At 20.4% G+C, this 20830-nt stretch overlaps 1 protein-coding gene and 1 long non-coding RNA gene across 2 annotated transcripts; both read left to right on the top strand.

The window, feature by feature from the left end:
• The first annotated feature begins 21 nt into the window (after positions 1-21).
• On the top strand, positions 22-2606 carry LOC122500126. Its single transcript, XR_006301440.1, has 3 exons — positions 22-432; positions 2134-2395; positions 2473-2606. It is a non-coding gene; the product is annotated as an uncharacterized LOC122500126 (long non-coding RNA).
• Positions 2607-2977: 371 nt separating this feature from the next.
• LOC122499809 (protein toll-like) lies at positions 2978-19139 on the top strand (the record flags this gene model as incomplete). Its single annotated transcript, XM_043608334.1, has 8 exons — positions 2978-3294; positions 3512-3818; positions 4288-4908; positions 7228-8193; positions 11026-11951; positions 12053-12359; positions 14770-15387; positions 18016-19139. Coding segments are annotated over 8 exons (4914 nt in total), but the record flags the coding sequence as incomplete, so codon positions are not given.
• Positions 19140-20830: the final 1691 nt, after the last annotated feature.

Below are 20830 nucleotides of genomic sequence, written 5' to 3'. Positions count from 1 at the left end.
TTTCTATTGGTCGAAAGAAAGTAATTGTCCAGTTTTAACAAATCGCATTCGAGTTTTTTTTTATTAAACGTTGGCAACATTGATTCATAGAGTTTCGTAACTTCACGATAAAAATACGTAAATGCTTCCATTTAAAATGTTTATAAACAATGTAAACAATAGAATAACGGTGGAAGTATTAATTGTTTAGGATTGTTTACGATGAAATTAGTAAAATTGAAACAAAATACCAACAATGAATTACTGTTGAGGATAATATTCGATAAATTTATTGAGTGTTAAATTCAGCGAATTGTGTAAGAAGAAAAAATGGATGATTTGATCAAGAATCAACAGGCAGTTAATAAATTAAGGAAGATTACAAATTTATTTGATATTTAGTGAATATTATTGTTATATTATAATAATAGACATAATCTGTCATCACCTGAGGTAAGTGTTGTTTTATTCTAATTTTTTACTTTAAAGTTCGAATTGTTATGTCAAAAGTTTGACAGTTCATTAATTAAAATTTCTCAAAAGAATTCAATTATTTTTTCATAAATAATAAAATTCTTCTCAAGAATTTAATTATATTCAAAAATAATAAAATTATTTTCTAGAATTCAATTATATTTAAAAATAAAAAAATTATTCAGACGAATTCAATTATTTTGAATACAATTATTTTAATAACATTTCACGAAAGGATTCAATTAATTTTTTAATTTTTAATAACATTTTTCGAAAGAATTCAATTATTTTCTAAAATTTTAATAAATTCTTCGAAATAATTCAATTATTTTTATAAATAGTAAAATTCTTCTTAAGAATTAAATTGTTTTTAATAAAGTTCCTTGAATGAATTCAATTATTTTATTTAATAAATTGTAGTAAATTGCTGACAAAAATTTAGTTACTTTTTAAAAATTATAATTAAATTCAATAATCAAATGCTTAGTTTCAATTATTAACAACCACGATTATTGTTACAACCTAAAAAAAATTCTTCATGAATTCAATTATTTTCAAAATTTTCAATTAAAATTATTAAAGAAACTTCATTATTTAAAAAAAAAATTCAAAGAAATTCTTCAAAAGAATTGAAATTAGGATTTTCAAAAATTTTAATAAAATTCTTCGCAAGAATTCAATTATTTTCATAAATAATAAAATTCTTCGAGGGAATTCAATTATTTTCAAATTTTTTGATAAAATTCTTTGCGCGAATTCAATTATTTTCAAATTTTCAAAGAGAATTCTTCGCGAGAATTCAATGATTTTTAAGACATTAATTTAAAAATTGAAATTTTAAAAGAAAAATAAAAAGAAAAATTAGGAAGTCCACAATAAAGAAAAATATATATTTATAAAAAATATTTCATTCATTTGAAAGTTAAGGGAAGCAAAAGTATAAAAATATTTAAATTTTTATTTTAAAAAATTATTAATTACATTATTTTTCTTTAAAAATTCTTAAAGTTTTTCAATAATTTATTTCAAAAATTCGAAAAAAAATAATTGAATTTCGGAAGAATTGCAATTTTTAGAAAGAATTAAATTTCAAAAGGTTTTTCATTGAAATTATTTTAAATTTTCATTTCTGGGGAAAAATAAATGAGAATAAGTTTAAAAATTTTTGTTTAACAAAAAGTATTGAACTTTTGAATAATTTAATTTAGAAATTCCTAAAAATTGATTCTTGAAAAAATTTAATTAATATTTTCTAAAAATAATTGTATTTCCGAAAATAATTAAAAAAAATTGAAACAATTGAAAATTTTGTCAAATTTCATTGAAATAAATTTGTATATTTTGTTGAATTTTATTTGTTTACTTTTAAAGTATAATTAAAAATATAATCGTATTTTCGAAGAATTCTAATTGAAAATTTGGAATATAATTGAATTTTAAAATTTAGAATAAACTTATTAACGATAATTAATAAATTAAGGTTTGCATGCTCTTTAAGAAAGAAAATTTTTTCTGCAAATTGTCTCTAAATTAAAAGTCATTTAAGGCCAGGAAGACACAATCAGTGATAAGAATACTCAACATTTTTTCCAATCTCTTTCTTCCAGAACTAATGTGCGTTAATTAAAAATAAATTTTTAAAAAATGCCTTAAATACTAATTATTTTTGATATTTTCCAGTCATTTTGGTCAGTTGGAGTTGAAGAAACTCGATAAGTATACGAACTTTTTTTTTCCAAAAAAGTGTTTTGAAATTCAAAATAATATAAAATGAGAATTTTTAATTTTACAAGAAAATATTTTACTAAATTGAAAAATTAATTCTTAAGTTTGTGCCCAAGTGTTCACAGGAAAAATAAGAAAAAAATCGTCAAAAAAAAATTCTCATTGCAAATATTCGAATTTTTGGCAGAAACTTTTGTAAATATTTATTCAATTCTTCGTAAGTAGGAAAAAAATATATTTAATTATCAAAAAAATATTTTGATGAATTTTTAATTTGTAATTTTTTTCTTACAGTTTGGAACATCGTATTTTTTTCCTGGAAAATTTCTTCAAAATGAAACCTCTAGTCAAAAATTCAACAATAATTCTAATTATTCTTCTCATCGAAAGCACCGTAACTTGTAAAAATTACAATTCATCAAATAATAGACAAATTTTGAATTCTCAAATCGATGAAATACCAGAAGATTATTTTCAAATTTTCACCGATCTCGAAAATATTAATTTGGGAAATAATAAAATAAGAAAATTCGAGAATGGAACATTCAGAAATTTAAAACTATTAGAATGCATCAATATGGCAAATAATGAAATATCCGAATTGTCATTTGATATATTCAACGATTTATCATTATTAAAATATATTAATCTTGAAAATAATAAATTGACATCATTACCAAGTGGTATTTTCACTAAAAATAATCAACTCGAAACAATAAATTTATCGAAAAATTATTTTCAATCATTGCCAGATGATTTATTGGAAAATAAGAAAAATTTGAGAAACATAAATATTCAATCATTGGAAAAATTGACAAATTTATCGAGTGGATTTTTTAGTAATTTTCCCAATTTAGTGGAAGTATTTGTTAATAATTGTAATTTGGAAAATTTACCAGAGAATTTATTTCATGGATCGATTAATTTAAAAAGAATAAGAATAGACGACAATAGTTTGCAATCATTGCCTGATAAATTATTTCAGGGTTTAATTAATTTAGAGGAATTGAATTTGGGAAAAAATCGAATTGAAAGTATACCTGATAATATTTTCATTTCGTGTAGAAAACTTCAGAAATTAGAAATCGATAATAATAATATTGTGAAAATATCAAGGTAAAAACACAATTTTCTTTTTTGAGAAATAAACTTTTTTTTCCGTTCTTTTTAAATTTTTATCTTTTCTTTTTCTTGTTTTCTTCGTTTATTTCCTTTTGTTACTTTTTATTTTCTTATTTTTTCGTTTCTTTTTATTTTGTTTTTTCGTTGACATCTTTCTGTTTTCTTGTTTTTTTTCAATTTGTGTACTAACAAATATTCTTTTCTTTTACAGAGCGACATTTAATGGTCTCCATTCATTAAGAAAATTATTTATTCAACATAATAATATAATAACGATTGACGAGGAAAAATTCGCAATTATGCGAAATATCACCTACATAAATCTCTCTCACAATAATATTAAATATATTTCAAAGACAAAATCAAAAAGTGGAAGCAAATCGTCACTAAATAGTTGCAAAAATCTCAAAGAATTAGATCTTTCGTACAACAAAATATCAAATTTCCGCAAAGAATGGACGAGAATTCCACAAATTCAACGACTAAATCTCTCAAACAATGTTCTTTCTTCAATAACGGTTTGTCTATTATTGATTAGATATTTATTTATATTTATAATATTTACATTTGTATTTATTATTTTTTATTAAATTTTTATTTCGTTATTTTTATAATCAACAAGTTTTGAACTAAACATTTTTTAGAAATATATTTTTTTTATTATCGATTTCCTAATTTTTGTATAATTTTTCTTTTTAAATTCCTCTGAAAAATTTTTTATTTTTGAATGTATTTGAATTCTTGAGAATAATTTTATTATTTATGAAAATAATTAAACTCTGATGAAGAAGTGTATTAAAATTAAAGAAAATAAGAATTCAATAAGTTAATTAGTTAAAAAGTGAATAATAAGAATAAGAAAAAAAATTTCGTTCATTTAAACATTCAGAACTTTATAGGAATATTTATTTTTGTATCTTATATTATTTTTTTAATTAATTATTATTCAACATTAAATTAAAAAAAAAACTGTTTTTACATTCACAGACGGATGATTTGGATTTAAGACACAATTACAGTTACTCTCTCGACGTTTCCTACAATAAAATCAAAAGAATTCACTTCGATAATTGTGAAACACGTTTTCCCGATAAATCAAAAAGAGACATAAAATTATTCCTTAATGACAATCCAATTGAATGTGATGACACTCTATACGATCTTTTACAATATCTAGATGGAACGATGACTGCAAAAGTTCGTGAAAAATTATTGATAGAGATTGGACAAATGAGATGTCCAGAACTAGTGAACGAATACGGTGGCATTCTATTGTCGGAAATTAATTCCAAAGACTATATAAGTATTCCATTTAAAGAAGGAATTGTTAATTATGAATTATGTCCAAAGGAATGTGATTTAAGAAGAAAACGTTCTGAACAAACATTTATTATTGATTGTTCGTATAGAAATTTTACAGAATTACCCGATGCACTATGTTATTCGAGAGAGGACAGCGATTATAATAAATTAAATCTCACTGGAAATTTTATAGATGATGTTACGAATATCACAACAATTGGCTTTGATAAAGTGGGAATTCTCGATTTATCCTATAATCAAATTGCAACTCTCACGCAAACTTTATTTTTGCAAAATAAATACAAGGTAATTCTAATTAATTATGAATTAAACTGTTTTGAAAAATTTATAATCTGAAAAATGCAGTTTCAGAATAATTTATAGATTTAGAGAATATTTTTACTAGAAAAGTTTACAAATTATTTTATTTTCCAATATTTTAGGCATATTTTTTTTTCTTTTTTGAAGATAAGATTTATGTTAAAAGATGTTATAATTTTTGTAACATTCAAAATTTTAAATCTGAAATAATTTAATTCTTGCATCGAATTTTATTAAAATTGATGAAAATCATTTCATTACAAGAATTTTCGTAATTTATTTAAAATAGGTAATTAAATCCTTCTGAATAATTTAATCAAAATTGTATAAAAAATTATTAAATTCTTGTAAAGAATTTTATCAAATTTTTTTCATATATAATTGAATTCTTTCGAAAAATTCTATATAAAATAAAAAATAATTGAATTAATTCGAAAAATTACATAATTGTATTCAAAATAATTGAACTCATGCGAAGAATTTTATTAAAATTACATTAAAAGTAATTAAATTTTAACGAAAAATTATAAATTTTTCTTTTTTTTATGAAAAAAAAATGAATTCTTGAGAAGAATTTTGTTGAACTTTTTTTAAAAATAATTAAATTCTTTCAATTCAAGAAATGTACTCAAAATTGTATTTCAAATAACAAAATTCTTTCGAAGAATTGAATTAAAATTGAATTTTTAAAGAGAATTCTATCAAAATTTTTGAAAATAGTAATTAAACTCTTTCAAAAAGTTTTATAAACATTTTTTAAAATAATTTAACTGCCAAGAATTTTATTTCAATTATAAAAAAAGAATTTATTAAACATTTTATTTTATTTTTAAAGATAATTGAATTCCAGTGAAGAATTTTATTAAAATTATATTCTAGTGAACAATGATTTTAAAATCTTTTTAAATAATTGAATTCTTTCAAGAATTTTATTAAAAAATGATTTAAAAATAATAAACTTTTTAAAATATTTTTTTAAATAATTTTATTTATGCAAAGAATTTTATTCAAATTAAAAAAAATTACATTAATTAATTATTTATAAAGTGAATTTATTAAATTTTAATTTGGAAATTATTTAAAAATTGAAGTCGTCGTAATTTGAATAAATAATCAGTTTTGTAATTTGCATAGTAATAATATTTTTAATACCGCGTTTTCTTTATTATCTATAAATATAAATTTCATAAAATTCAATTATTTTTAAAAATTCTAATAACATTTTTCTGAAGAATTTAATTTTATTTGTTTAAAATTCTTTGCAACAATTTAATTATCTTAATACAATTTTAATAAAATTTCTCGAAATAATTCAATTTCTGAAAAATTTCGGATTTAAAATTAATCAAATTCACGTATTATTAACTAATTAATTATTATTTTTAATGTAATTTGAATTCTTTCGAAAAAATTGTATTTAAATTTTATTCAAAATATTTTAATTCCAAAGAAGAATTTTTCTATCTTTAAAAATAATCGAATTTCTGCGACGATTTAATTTTTTTTTTTAAATTTTAAGAACATTTTCTTACAATTTCTATAAATTTTATTCAAATTTTATTGAATATAATTTAATTCTTATAAAGAATATTATTCAAATCGCATTAAAATTAATTAAATTCATGTGAAAAATGTAATCAATTTATGGAAGTAATTGAATTTTTTCGTAGAATTTTGTTGTTCAAGATAGTAATTGAATTCTTTCATCGAATTTTATTAAAAGTTTTGAAAATAATTGAATTTTTCTTTTTTAAAAGAAAATTAAAATTTTTTTGAGGAATTTAATAAAAATTGTATTGAAAATAATTGAATTCCTGCGTAGAATTTTATTGTTTATGAAAATAATTGAATTCTGGAGTAAAATTTTATTATTAATGGAAATAATTAAGTTCTTGCTGGGAATTTTATTAAAAGTTTTAGAAATAATTAAATTCTTTCAAGAAATTTAATTAAAAATAATTGAATTCTAAGTTTTCTTGAGGAACTTATTTAAAATTGTACTTAACAATAATTGAATTCTTACAAGGAATTTTATTAAAATTCAAAAAAATAATTGAATTCCCTCAAGAAATAATTAATTTGTTAAGAAGTGAATTTAAAAAAAAAATCTAAAATTATTAGAATTATTATTATTATTAGAATCTAAAATTATTTAAAAAATTGAAGTTAATATTTAAAATAAAGAATTTTTCGAATTTTTTTGAATCTTTAGTAAGAAATGAAAAATAATAGGAAAATATAAGAAAAATTGACAATAAAAAGTAAAAGAATTCATTGAAAAATTTCCTAATTTTTCTGTTTCAGATGTTGAGACTAAACAACAATCAATTGAAAACAATATCATTGGAACTAAAGGAATTAATTTACTTGAGCGTCGATAGAATAAAATTCGGAAATAATCCATGGGAATGTGATTGTGAAACCTCACATTTATTGGAACTTATTCGCCTGAATCTCATTGAAGATACGAACAATTTAATTTGTTCTAATTCAAATTTACAAATTAAAACACTTTCATTCCAAGAATTATGTCCAATGAATGTTGACGTACTAATAACGCTAATTGGCATTGTTGTCGGTGTAATTGGCCTCGTACTCGGCGCAATTACAATATTCTATCAACGTTTTCGTAAGAAAATAAAAATTTGGCTCTACCTGCACAGTCTTTGCTTGTCGCTCATCACCGAGGAGGATTTGGACAAGGATAAAATTTACGACGCCTTCATCAGTTATTCCCACAAGGACGAGGAATTTGTCATCAATGAATTAATTGCAAATCTTGAAAGTGGACCACGACCGTATAAGCTTTGTATTCACTTTAGAGATTGGCTGGCGGGCGTTTGGATTCCCACGCAAATAGCGCGTTCAATTCAAAAATCGAGAAGAACAATTGTCGTTGTCTCGACAAATTTCATTGGAAGCGAATGGGGTCGAGTGGAATTTCGTGCTGCTTACAAAAAAGGTTTAAGCGAAGGTATCTCGAGAGTTATTGTTGTACTCTACGGCGATATTGGACCAATTGATAATTTAGAGCCGGATTTGAAATCATATTTGAAAATGAATACCTATGTTCAATGGGGTGATCCTTGGTTTTGGGATAAACTTCGTTATGCATTGCCACATGGACACGGTATTCCAAAAGGAGCAACGACATCTAGTAATAGACCACATCCAACTGCTCAATTGGATTTTAATAAAATTGAGAGGACAAATTACACTGATATTGAATTAATTTCAATGGAACAACACGAAAATAAAAATACTCAAGATTAGGAAAATTAGAAAAAAAGTACGAGACATTATTTTATTAATAATATTTTTTCTATAGTCAAAAAAATAAAATATTTCTTTCTAATTTCTATTTTAATTTAAAATTAATGAAATTCAAAAATTATTCAAAGAGTTCAGATTCAAAAAATTTTAATACAATTTTAATCAAATTTCTTGAAAGAATTCAATTACTTGCATAATCAATAAAATTCTTCGTAGGAATTCAATTATTTTTAATACAATTTTAACTGAATTCCTCAAAGCAATTTTAATGTTCTTTAAAAAAAATTAAACTATTTTCATAAACAATAAAATACTTGGCAGGAGTTCAATTATTTTCAATACAATTTTAACAAAAATTCAAAAAAGAAATTTCAATTTTCTTAAAAAAAATTCAATTATTTTCATGAACAATAAAATTCTTCGCAGCAATTTAATTATTTTCAATACAATTTTGACTAAATTCCTGGAAATAATTTAATTAATTTAAAAATGTTTATTAAAATTCTTCTAAACAAATTCAATTTTTTGAAACCAATTTAAAAAAAAAATTTGTAGAAAGATTTGAAGTATTTAAAATTTTTTAAACAACTCATGGAAATGTTAAAATTATTTAAAAAATTTTAATAAAATTTTTCGAAGGAATTTTATAGTTTTCAAAAATTTTAATAAACTTTCTTGAATTTAAATATTTTTAATACACTTTCAATGAAATCTCTTTAAAGACTTAAATTATTTTACAAAAGTTTATTAAAATCAATTCAATTCAATTATTTTTATGAATAATAAAATACTTCGCAGGAATTCAATTACTTTCAATGTTTCAATACAATTTCATAAATTCAACATTATTTCCTTTCTTTGTTTGTATTAAAAATTTTTATAAATGAAAAAAATTCTTGATAAGAATTCGATTGTTTTCAATACAATTTTAATCAAATTTCTTGAAAAAATTAAATTATTTTAAAAAAAATTTAATGAAATTCTTTATAAGAATTCAATTGTTTGCATAAAAAAAATCTTTGCAGGAATTTAATTATTTTCCATACAATTACTATTAAATTCCTCCTAAGAATTTAAATTTTCTTTTAAAAAAATTAAATTATTTTCATAGACAATAAAAATCTTTGCAGGAATTCAATTCTTAATAATATAATTTTAATAAAATTTTTCAAAAAAATTTAAATATTTTCAAAAATTTTAATCAAATTGTTCGAAATAATTTATTTTTTTTCAAAAGTTTTTACAATTTTTTTTTTTTTTATTTCAATTATTTTCAATAACATTTTTACAAAATGATTTCAATTATTTTTAAAAATTTTAATAAAATTTCTTGAATCTACAATTATTTTCAATAAAATTTAAATAAAATTTCTTGACGGAATTGAATTATATTAAGAAATTTTTATAATATTCCTTAAAATAATTCAAATAATTTCTAAAATTTTAATAAAATTCTTCTCAAGAATTCAATAAGTTTTATAGATAATAACATTCTCGCGGGAATCCAAATGTTATTAAAAGTTTTTTAAATAATAGAAATTTTTATAAAAATTTTATTCAGATTGTATCGAAATAATTCACTTTTTTCAAAAATTTTTATAAAATTTTTTTCATGAATTGAATTATTTTCAATACAATCTGAATAAAATTTTTATAAAAATTTCTATTATTTAAAAAACTTTTAATAAAATTCCTTGTAAGAATTCAATTATTTTCAGTACAATTTTAATTAAATTCCTCAGAAAAACTTTGAATTTAATTATTTTCAATAATTAAATTTCTTGAAAGAATTTAATTATTCTCAAAATTTTCAATGAAATTTTATGAAAAATTCAATTATTTCCAAAAATTTTAACCAAACTTTTTGAAACAATTCTAATTATTCTTAAAAAAAATTTAATATTCAATGCAAGAATTTAATTATTATTTTATATAAATAATAAAATTCTGTGCAAAAAATTGAATTACTTCAAAAAAATTGTACCAAAGATTTTAGTAAAATTCATTACAGAGAAAATTATTAAAAATATTGAATTAAAAAAATTGTATTTAAAAATTATAGAAAATATTTAAATTAAAATTTTTATCACATTTTTTAAACAAAAATTTCATCTTTTACAATTAAAAAATAAAAGTGAGACATAAAAATAAATAAAATTCAGTTTTTTTTTTAAATAAATTGATTAATTAATTTTTATTTTTTAATCTTCAATGCATTAAAGTAGAATTCAATTAATTTAAAAATTCAAAACATTTAAAAAGAGAAATTATCAAAAAAAAAAACTAGGAAATAGAGAAGCAAACAAAACCAACTGACTTCAAAATGCGAACCGACTACCGAAATATAACGATCATCATAATAATAATAATACAGATTTTTATTTAACGAACCATTTCTCCATCACAATTAGAGAAAAATATTTTCTAATTCTATTGCTTTCTCATTGTACACGAAAGTTCAACAAAAAGGAAAAAAGCTAGAAAATTGAAGTTAAAGGAACATAATGATAATGATGATATAATTAGCCACGTTAATGGGAAAATGATCTAATAATGAAGTATTTTGAAAATCGAATTTCTCAGAAAACAGAACAAACGACAGTTCATAAGGTGAATAGAAAAAGTTTATGTCGTGCATGTTTCCGTGTGTCAATAATGATTGAATTGCTGTTAAAAATAGTTAAAACCAGTTAAAAATAGTTTAGAAGCAGAAGGAAAAAAAAATGTTCTACAATAAAAACAAAATTGGAAGATAAAAATTTTTGTGCCAAACAAGAAGATAGTGAAAAATGAAAATCAATGCAACATTAAAAAATTACATATACGATTATAACTAAAAATTTTCAAATCAAAAATTTTGGAATAATTTTCCAAAAGAAAAAAGAAATTATGCAACTAATACAATGGAAGATTTATCTGTTACTATTAACAATAAAAATTTCGACCGCATTTATTCAACCACCAGCAGAAATAAATGAAGACGGATATCGAATTGTCCCCGTTTATAAAAATACAACAGAAGTAACTGAAAATCCAAATTTCTCATTTTCTAGTGACAATTTAATTTTATCAAATTACAAAAACAAAATAACTGCATTGCCAAAAAATTTTCTCCAACCTTTCCCCAATCTCAAATTTCTCTCATTGGGAAATAATAATTTCGAGAGATTTGCACCAAATACATTTGAAAATTTAAGGCAATTAAAATTTCTCAACATCTCAAGAAATGAATTAATAGAATTACCAAAGGAAATATTCGATGATTTAGAATCATTGAAATTTTGCATTCTCTCTCATAATAGATTAAAGGTATTGCCAGTGGGAATTTTCGATAAAAATCCAAATTTATTGGTTGTCAGTATATCGGCAAATAATTTTAAATATCTACCCGAAGAATTATTTAAAAATAATCGACAATTGGAATTTGTGAGAATTCGATTTAATAATAAACTGGAATATTTACCGAATCGATTATTTAGTGATTTAAAATATCTCGTGAGAGTGAGCATAAGTTTTTGTCGTTTAAAAAGTCTTTCGGAAAATCTCTTTAGTGGTTCATTCAATTTAAGAGATTTACGAGCACAACACAATGAATTGGAAACATTGCCAGCGAAAATATTCAATGATTTGATTTATATCAAAGTAATACAATTGGATCATAATAGAATTAAAAGTCTGCCGGACAATATTTTTAAATCGTGTATAAATCTTCAGGAATTGTATCTCGTTAATAATGATATTTTAAAAATATCAAGGTAAGTTATCGCGAAATTTGAATTTTTTGAATTAAAAAACAAAAAAAATAAATAAATTAATAAATAAAAACAAAAAAAAACTAACTATACTTTTTTTTTAGATTCACATTCAATGGTCTCGAGTCGTTAAATGTATTAGGTTTACACAACAATAGTTTGACAACAATTGAAGAAAAAGCATTCACGACTTTGCCAAGTATAAAAAATATTGATCTCTCTGAAAACAATATTACGCATTTTCAAGAAATGAAAAATGAAAATGAGGTCACGTCTGCATTTAGTGAATGCAAAAATCTCGAAAAATTGGATCTTTCACACAACAAATTGTCAACATTATCGAGCGAGTGGATTTTAATTCCTGAAATTAAATACCTGAATTTATCAAATAATTATCTTACATCATTAACGGTATATTTATTTTCTATACTACTCTTGAATATTAATAATTTCTATTCTAATTAATCTTCTTTACTGAATACTAATAATTAATTAATTATCAACTCAAACTATAATTGTGTTTGATTATTGAATTTGTTTTTCAAATTTTTTGAATAAAAATGCAAATTCTTGAAAATTATTTTTAAAATTTAAATTTAAAATAATATTTTCTATAATTTTTAAATACAAATTTTTTTTAAATTCATATTATTTTTCATAATTTTCTTTGTGATGAATTTTACTAAAATTTTTGAATATTATAAAATTTGTTTGAGTAATTTAATTAAAATTATATTCAAGATAATTTAATTGTAATTAATTGTAATTAAATTCGTTTAAGTAATTTTTTCCAAACTGATTTAATTTCCGAGAGGAATTTTATTATTTATACATACAATTAAATTCTTGCAAATAATATTAAAATTTTTGAAAATAATTTAATTCTTTGGTACAATTTTTGTGAAATTTTTTTATTGAATTTCTGCACATAATTTTATTATTTGTATAGAATAATTGAATTCATGCATTGAATTTAAAAATTTTTTTAAGAATAATTGAATTTTCAAAGAATTTGATTAAAATTTTGGGAAATAATTGAATTTCATCAAAGAAGTAATTTTTTTATGAAAATAATTTAATTCTTGCGAACAATATTAAAATTTTTCAAAGAAGAATTTTATTAAAATTTCTAAAAAAATTTATTAAAATTTAAAAAAATATTTGAATTCTTTTAAGGAATTTTATAAAAATTTTTTCAATAATTCAATTTTGTCAAGAAATTTTATTTAAATTGGATTGAAAATAATAGTTTTTTTTATAAATTTGAATTGATAATTTTGAAAGTTGAATTGAATTTCATGAAGAATTTCTGTAACAATTCTTATATTATTATAGTTCTTGTTAATTATTATTGAATTTTATTAAAATCTTTAGAAAATAATTAAATTCTTATCTTAGAATTATTTTTACTTTATTAATTTAATTCGAAGGAATTCAATTAAATAAACTTGATAATAATTGAATATTTTGCAAAAAATTTACCGAAAAACTTTTAAAATACTTGAATTCTTGAGAAAAATTATGATTAAAATTTTTGAATGTAATTGAAATATTTCGTGAAATATAAAAAAATTGTATTAAAAATAAATGAATTTTGATAAAGAATTTTATCAAAATTTTTGAAAATAATTTAATTTCTACAAAGAATGTTATTAAAAATTTTTTTGAAATAATTGAATTTTTACGTTTAAGTTTATAAAACATGAAAATAATTAAATTTTTTAAATAATTGAATTTGTTCGAGAAATTATATTAAAATTGTATTGAAAATATTTGAATTTATAAGAAGAATTTTATTAATTTATCAAAAAAATAATTGAATTCTTTTGAGTAATTTTGATGAAATTGTTTTGAAAATAATTGAATTTCTGTGAAGATATTTATCATTTATGAGAATAATGAAGTTTTACGAAGAATTTCACTAAAATTTTTTAAATTGACTTTAAATTGATTTAAATTCACTTTTTAGTGTATTTTCTCTAAAAATAATTAAATAATTGAATTCTTTTACAGAATTTCATTAAAAAATTTTTTAATTTGACTTAATTGTTTCCAGAAAGTTTAATGAATTTTCTAAAAATAATTAAGTAATTGTATTCTTATAAAGAATTCGAAAGAATTTTTTAAAATAATTTAATTTCTTCAAGAAATTTGATTAAAATTGTATTGAAAATAATTAAATTCTTGTCAAGAATTTTTTTCATTTATGAAAATTTTGAATGAATACAAAGAAAGGAAATAATGTTGAATTTATGAGATTGTATTATTAAAAATAATTGAATTCCTGGGAAGAATTTTATTATTTTTAAAAATAATTAATTTGAATTGATTTTAATAAACTTTTTTAAAATAATTAAATGTTTTTATGAAATTTGATTGAAATTGTACTGAAAATATTTGAATTCAAAAATAAAGAATTTTATTGAAAATTTTGAAAACAATAAAATTTTTTCGAAAAATTTTATTTAAATTGTTTAAAATAATTTTATCATTTCGATGAATTGTTTGAAAATTTTTTAAATATTTGAAATATTTCGACAAATTTTATTAAAATTGTTTTGCAAATAATTTAATTTGTTTAGAAGAATTTTAATAAACATGTTTAAAATAATTAAATTGTTTCTAGGAATTTAATAAAAAATTCTATTAAAAATAATTAATTTCTTGCGAAGAATTATAATTATTAACTATTTAGTATTTTAATGTAATTAATATAATTAATAATTAATATAATTTGGTATAAAATATACTAAATTAACTAATCAGTATATTAAAAATACATTTAAAAAATATTTTCTAAAGCACTTTTCTCTCTCCACAGACAAACGATTTCGATTTAGAACACAAGCACAATTTTGTTCTCGACGTATCGCACAATAATATAAAGGAAATTTATTTCACCAATCATGAGACTGAATTTGATGTGGAAATCGGAAGGAATATAACATTATTCCTTAATGACAATCCACTTGAATGTAATGACGCATTATACGATCTTTTACGATATTTAGATGGATCGATGACTGCAAAAGTGCGTGAGAAATTATTTATTGAAACTGGAACAATGAGATGTTCGGCACCCAAGGAATACGAGGGTATTCCATTGTCGCAGATAAATTCCAAAGATTATAAAAGTATGCCATTGGGGGAGCAAATTGTCAATTATGAATTATGTCCAAGGGAATGTGATTTGAGAAAGTGGCATGCCAATAAAACATTTACCATTGATTGTTCGTATAGAAATATTACAAATGTGCCAAAAACATTGTGTTACTCGGGAGAGGAGGGCTATAATACTGAATTGGATTTAACGGGAAATTTTATTAAGGATTTATCCCAAGCACCGCCATTTGGTTATGAGAAGATGAGAAACATCTTTCTGTCGCATAATCAAATTTCGAATATTACACTGGGAATGTTTAGCAGTCCTAAACTCAGGGTGAGTTTTGGAATTATTTCTAAAATTCAATTTAATTGCAACGTAAATATGTGAAGGAATTAAAATATTTTCCAAAAATTCCAAATTGTTTCATGAAACATTAAAATTAGAAATAGAAATTTAATTAATTAAATTAATTTTAATTTAATTTAATTTGAAATTGAATTCGAATTTAAATTTGAATTTAATTTGAATTCCAATTCTAATTTCATTGTAATTTGGATTTCAATTCTAATGCTAATGTTAATTTCATTCTAATTTTTAATTCAAATTCCAATTCTAATACTAATTTAATTCTAATTTTAATTTATTTCCAATTTGGATTTCAATTTCAATTCTAATTTAAAAAATTTTAATTTCAAACTCTAATTTAAATTTTAATTCTAATTCTAATTTTTATTCTAATTTGGATTTTAATCCTAATTCTAATTTCTTTCTAACTTTTAATGCTAATTTAAAATTGAATTTCAATTCTTAATTTTAATTTTATTCTAATTTTGAATTTTATTCTAATTCTAATTCAATTAAAATTTGAATTTCAATTACAATTCTAATTTCAAAATACAAATTCTGATTTGAATTTCAATTCTAATTCTAATTTAAAATTAAATTCTGATTCTAATTTAATTCGAATTTGACATTGAATTTTAATTCTAATATTGATTGGATTTCAATTTTAATTTTAATTCTAATTCTAATTTAATTCAATTATTTTCAATACAATTTAAATAAAATTCCTCATAAGAACTTAAATATTTTCTAAAATTTTAATAAAATTCTTCTCAAGAATTCAATAAATTTCATAAATAATAAAATTCTTCGCAGGAATTCAATTATTTTCAATACAACTTTTATTATATTCCTTGAAAGAATTTTAATTTTCTTTAAAAAAAATTTAATTATTTGCATAAACAATAATATTCTTCGTATAAGAATTCAATTATTTTTAATTTTAATACAATTTTCATTAAATTCCTCAAATGAATTTAAATTTTCTATTTAAAAAATTCAATTATTTTCATAAACAATACAATTCTTCGCAGAAATTCAATTATTTTCAATACAATTTAAATAAATATTCTTTATAGAATTAAATTATTTTAAGAAATTGTAATAAAATTCCTTTGAACAATTCAAATATATTTTTAAATTTTAGTAAAATTCTTTGCAAGAATTTAATAATATTTTCAAAAATTTTAATAAAATTCTTCGAAATAATTCACTTTTTTCAAAAGTTTTTATAAAAATTATCTCATGAATTTAATTATTTTCAATACAATTTCAATAAAATTCTTACTTAATAGATTTTAATTTTTGGAAAATTATAATAAAATTCCCTGTAGGAATTAATATATTTTCAGTACAATTTTAATTAAATTCCTCAAAAGAATTTAGAATTTAATTACTTTTAATAATTAAATTTCTTAAAAGAATGAAATTATTTTCAATAAAATTTTAATAACATTTTTAGAAATTTTAATAAAATTATTCTCTCAAAAAGTTTAATATTGTTTGCAAGAATTAAATTATTTTTATAAAAAAAATTAATTCTTTGACGAAATTCAATTATTTTCAAAAATTTTAATCAAATTCTTTAAAAAAATTCAATTAATTTAAAAAAATTTTTAATATTCAATGCAAGAAATCAACTATTTTATATAAATAATAAAATTCTGTGTGGAAATTCAATTACTTCAAAAAAGTTTTACCAAATTGTACCAAGCAATTAAATTATTTTTAAATATTTTAATATTATTTGCCAAAATTTAATTGTATTTATAAATAATAAAATTCCTCTCATATAAATTCATTTAGTTTGAATAAAATATTAAAATTCCTTAAAAGAATTTAATGACATAAAAAAATTTAATTAAATTTTTTATAATAATTGAATTATCTTAAACACAATTTTAATTAAATTACTCAAACGAAGTTTATTATATTCAAAAATTTTAATAAAATTTATCACAAAAAAAATTATTAAAAATAATGAATTTAAAAAAAATTTGTATTTAAAAACTATAGAAAATATTTAAATTTAAATTATTAATCACATTTTTTTTTAACAAAAATTTCATCTTTTATTAAATTTTTCAATTTAATCTTTAAATGTCTTCACTCTAAATAAATTTAATTGAATTTAAAAAATTCGTCAATGCAACGACAAAAATTTGTTACATTTTTTGTAACTTTTATAATTTTTGAGAATAGAGATATTAATTAATTTTGAATCTAAAATTATTCAGATTAAACTTGTTAATTAATTAAATATATGTAATAAATATAAATAATTAATTAAATTTGTCAATTGAACAAAAAGAACATAAAATTTAGTTCTATTTTAATTATTCAAATTTTCAATTTAATTTTAAAATCTCTTCACTCTAAATAAATTGAATTGATTTTTCAAAATTTTTCAATGGAACGTCAATAAATTATAACAATTTTTTTGTAACTTTTATTATTTTGGAGAATAGAGATTTTAAGAATCTAAATTTATTCAGATTAAATTTGTTAATTAATTAATTAATTAATCAATCAATCAATTAATTAATTAATCAATTAATTAAATAAATTTGTCAATTAAACAAAAAAATAAATAAAATTCACCCTATTATTTTTTTTCAGCTCGTGACACTCGACAACAATCAACTATCATCAATGTCATCAGAAATCGTGAGGCACTTTAGTTTATCAAAAATGACCGCAACACTTGGCCATAATCCCTGGAATTGTGATTGCGAAAATAATGATTTACGAAAAGCTTCCCAGCGTCCCGTCACATTTATTCGCGATTCAGATGAAATTCTTTGCCAAATTTCCAATGAGCCAATAAAATCATATCAAACCCTATGCGTAATCGATACAATTGTCATAATTGTTCTAAGTACAATCGTTGCACTATTGGGCGTATTATTTCCCGCCCTATCAATTTTCTACTGTTTCTATAAGAAGAAAATAAAAATTTGGCTCTACATACACAATATGTGTTTGTCCCTGGTCACTGAGGTTGAATTGGACAAGGATAAAGTTTACGACGCATTCATCAGTTATTCCCATAAGGACGAGGAATTTGTCGTCAATGAATTAATCACAAATCTTGAATCGGGACCAAGATCATTTAAACTCTGCGTTCATTTTCGCGATTGGCCAGCTGGCGGTTGGATACCATCGCAAATATCACGTTCAATTAAACAATCGAGACGTACAATTTTCGTGATATCGACAAATTTTATAAACAGTGAATGGGCAAAAATGGAATTTAGAGCAGCGCATAAAAAAGCTCTCAGGGAGGGTAGAACGAGAATTATTGTTGTACTTTTCGGCGATATTGGACCAATTGATCATTTAGAACCAGATTTAAAATCGTATTTGAAAATGAACACTTACGTTAAATGGGGCGATCCTTGGTTTTGGGATAAACTTCTCTACGCATTGCCACACAGATCAGATGTAGTAATAGGAAACACACAATTGTAGAATGAGATACATCCAAATTTTCTTTTTTCATTTCATTCATCCATTCATTCCACCCTTTCATTGCGGGGGGAGGGGTCGTGGATCGTTTGTGCAAAAAAAAAAATTCCACACACTTAAAAAAGGTTTCATATTGGAGCCTGAAAAATTAAAAGAAAAAAACAGCCGATTATTTGTGATATCTTTTTGGATTAGTTTAAATATATAATTTGTTAAGAAACATTTTTCTAGAACTCTGTGAGTGTAGAAAATAATTTCTGTTGTGATTAAAAATGTCCAGGGTTATCAAAAAAAATTTAATTTTCTTTTTCCCTCACTTTTCCCTGATTTCCAATGAAAATTTTGACTTTTTCCCTGACGCTAAAGAATATTCTGATTTAGTTTAAAAATTATTATCTGATTTACTCTAAAAATTATTAGATACAAAAATGTTCTATTACATTTATTGAAGAATTTCTTTAATTGGAAAATTATTCGAAAACATAAATAACTTCTTTTTTAAATAAATATTTAATCAATTATTATTTTTTCAAAAGGAATTAAAAATGTCAAATTTTATTGAAATTCAACAACTTGTAAAAATATTATTATAAAACAAGAAGAAGTCAAAAAATTCAGATTTTCAAAGATTTTAATTTGAAAACATTTTCAAAATTCAATTATTTCTAAAAATTCACGCTTTAATGCTTTTAGAATTCAATTATTTATTTTAAATTGTAACTGAAATTCATTTTTAAATTAATTTTTATTAGAAGAATCTACGAGAATTCAATTATTTAATTTGTACAAAAATAAATAATTTATTGAATAATTGAATGTTTTTTAAAATTCAATTCTCATAAAGAGTTTTATCAACAAATTTTTAAATAGTTGAATTCTTTCGACAAATTTTAATAAAATTAAGAAGAATAATTACATTTTTCGAGGAATTCGATTAATAATGTCATTTAATTTTCTTTCTCAATTTAAAATTTTTTTTTAAAAATAAAGAGTTGGAATTTTTCCAAAAAATTAATTATTTTATGAAATTATTTATTTTTATATTAAAATAATAATTGAATTCTCGTAGCATAATTCTAATAAAAATTGATTTAAAAAGGAATTTTAGGTAAAATTTTAGGATTTTTTTAAGATATAATTAAATTTTAAAAAGTCTTTCAATTGAAATCTACGAAATATTAATTGCTGCAAAAGTATATGCAAAAGTATATATTTTATATTTGAATATAAAAAATTATAAATTTTTATTTCCTTGAAAATTAAAAGTTCTGAATAAAATTATTCAAAAATTCTAAAAAAATAATTTAATTTTGGAAGAAAGAAAAATTTTGTCCAGTTCAAATTTTTATAAATAGTTCAATTTCAAGAAGTCTGAAAGTATTTTGAAATTTTCATTCATGTGAACAAATAAATAACAACAAATTTAGAAAATAATTGAATTTTACAAAAAATTATTCTATTTAAATTAAATAATTCAATTCTCGATGGTAAATTTTGATAGGAATTGAATTAAAAAAATTCAGTTAAAATTCTAGAAAATAATTGAATATTTGAAGCGTTATAGCAGAATAAACAAATTGACTAATTAATTGTAATTATTTAATATTTCAAAAACTTTAATAAATTTCTTTGCAGAAATTCAATTAATATTAATACAGTTTCAACAAAATTTCTCAAAAGAATTCAATTATTTTGAAAAATTTTGATTAAATTCTTTATGAGAATTGAAAAATTTTTAATACAATATAAATTAAATTTCTCTAAAAAATTCAATTAATATCGAAAATTTCAATTAAATTCTTATCAAGATTTCAATTATTTTCATAATTTTATCAATTTTTTCGCAAAAATTCAATTATTTTAAAGAATTTTAATAAAATTCTCCACAGAAACTAAATAAAAAAAACTTTGTTTTTGAAAAAATGTAATTGAAATTATTTTGATTTAAATTAAATTCTCGAGAATG

This window comes from Leptopilina heterotoma, unplaced genomic scaffold (assembly GCF_015476425.1).
Source record: "Leptopilina heterotoma isolate Lh14 unplaced genomic scaffold, ASM1547642v1 Lhet_101, whole genome shotgun sequence".
In the NCBI taxonomy this organism is placed as follows: domain Eukaryota; kingdom Metazoa; phylum Arthropoda; class Insecta; order Hymenoptera; family Figitidae; genus Leptopilina; species Leptopilina heterotoma.
This window is presented reverse-complemented; position numbering and strand designations above follow the sequence as displayed.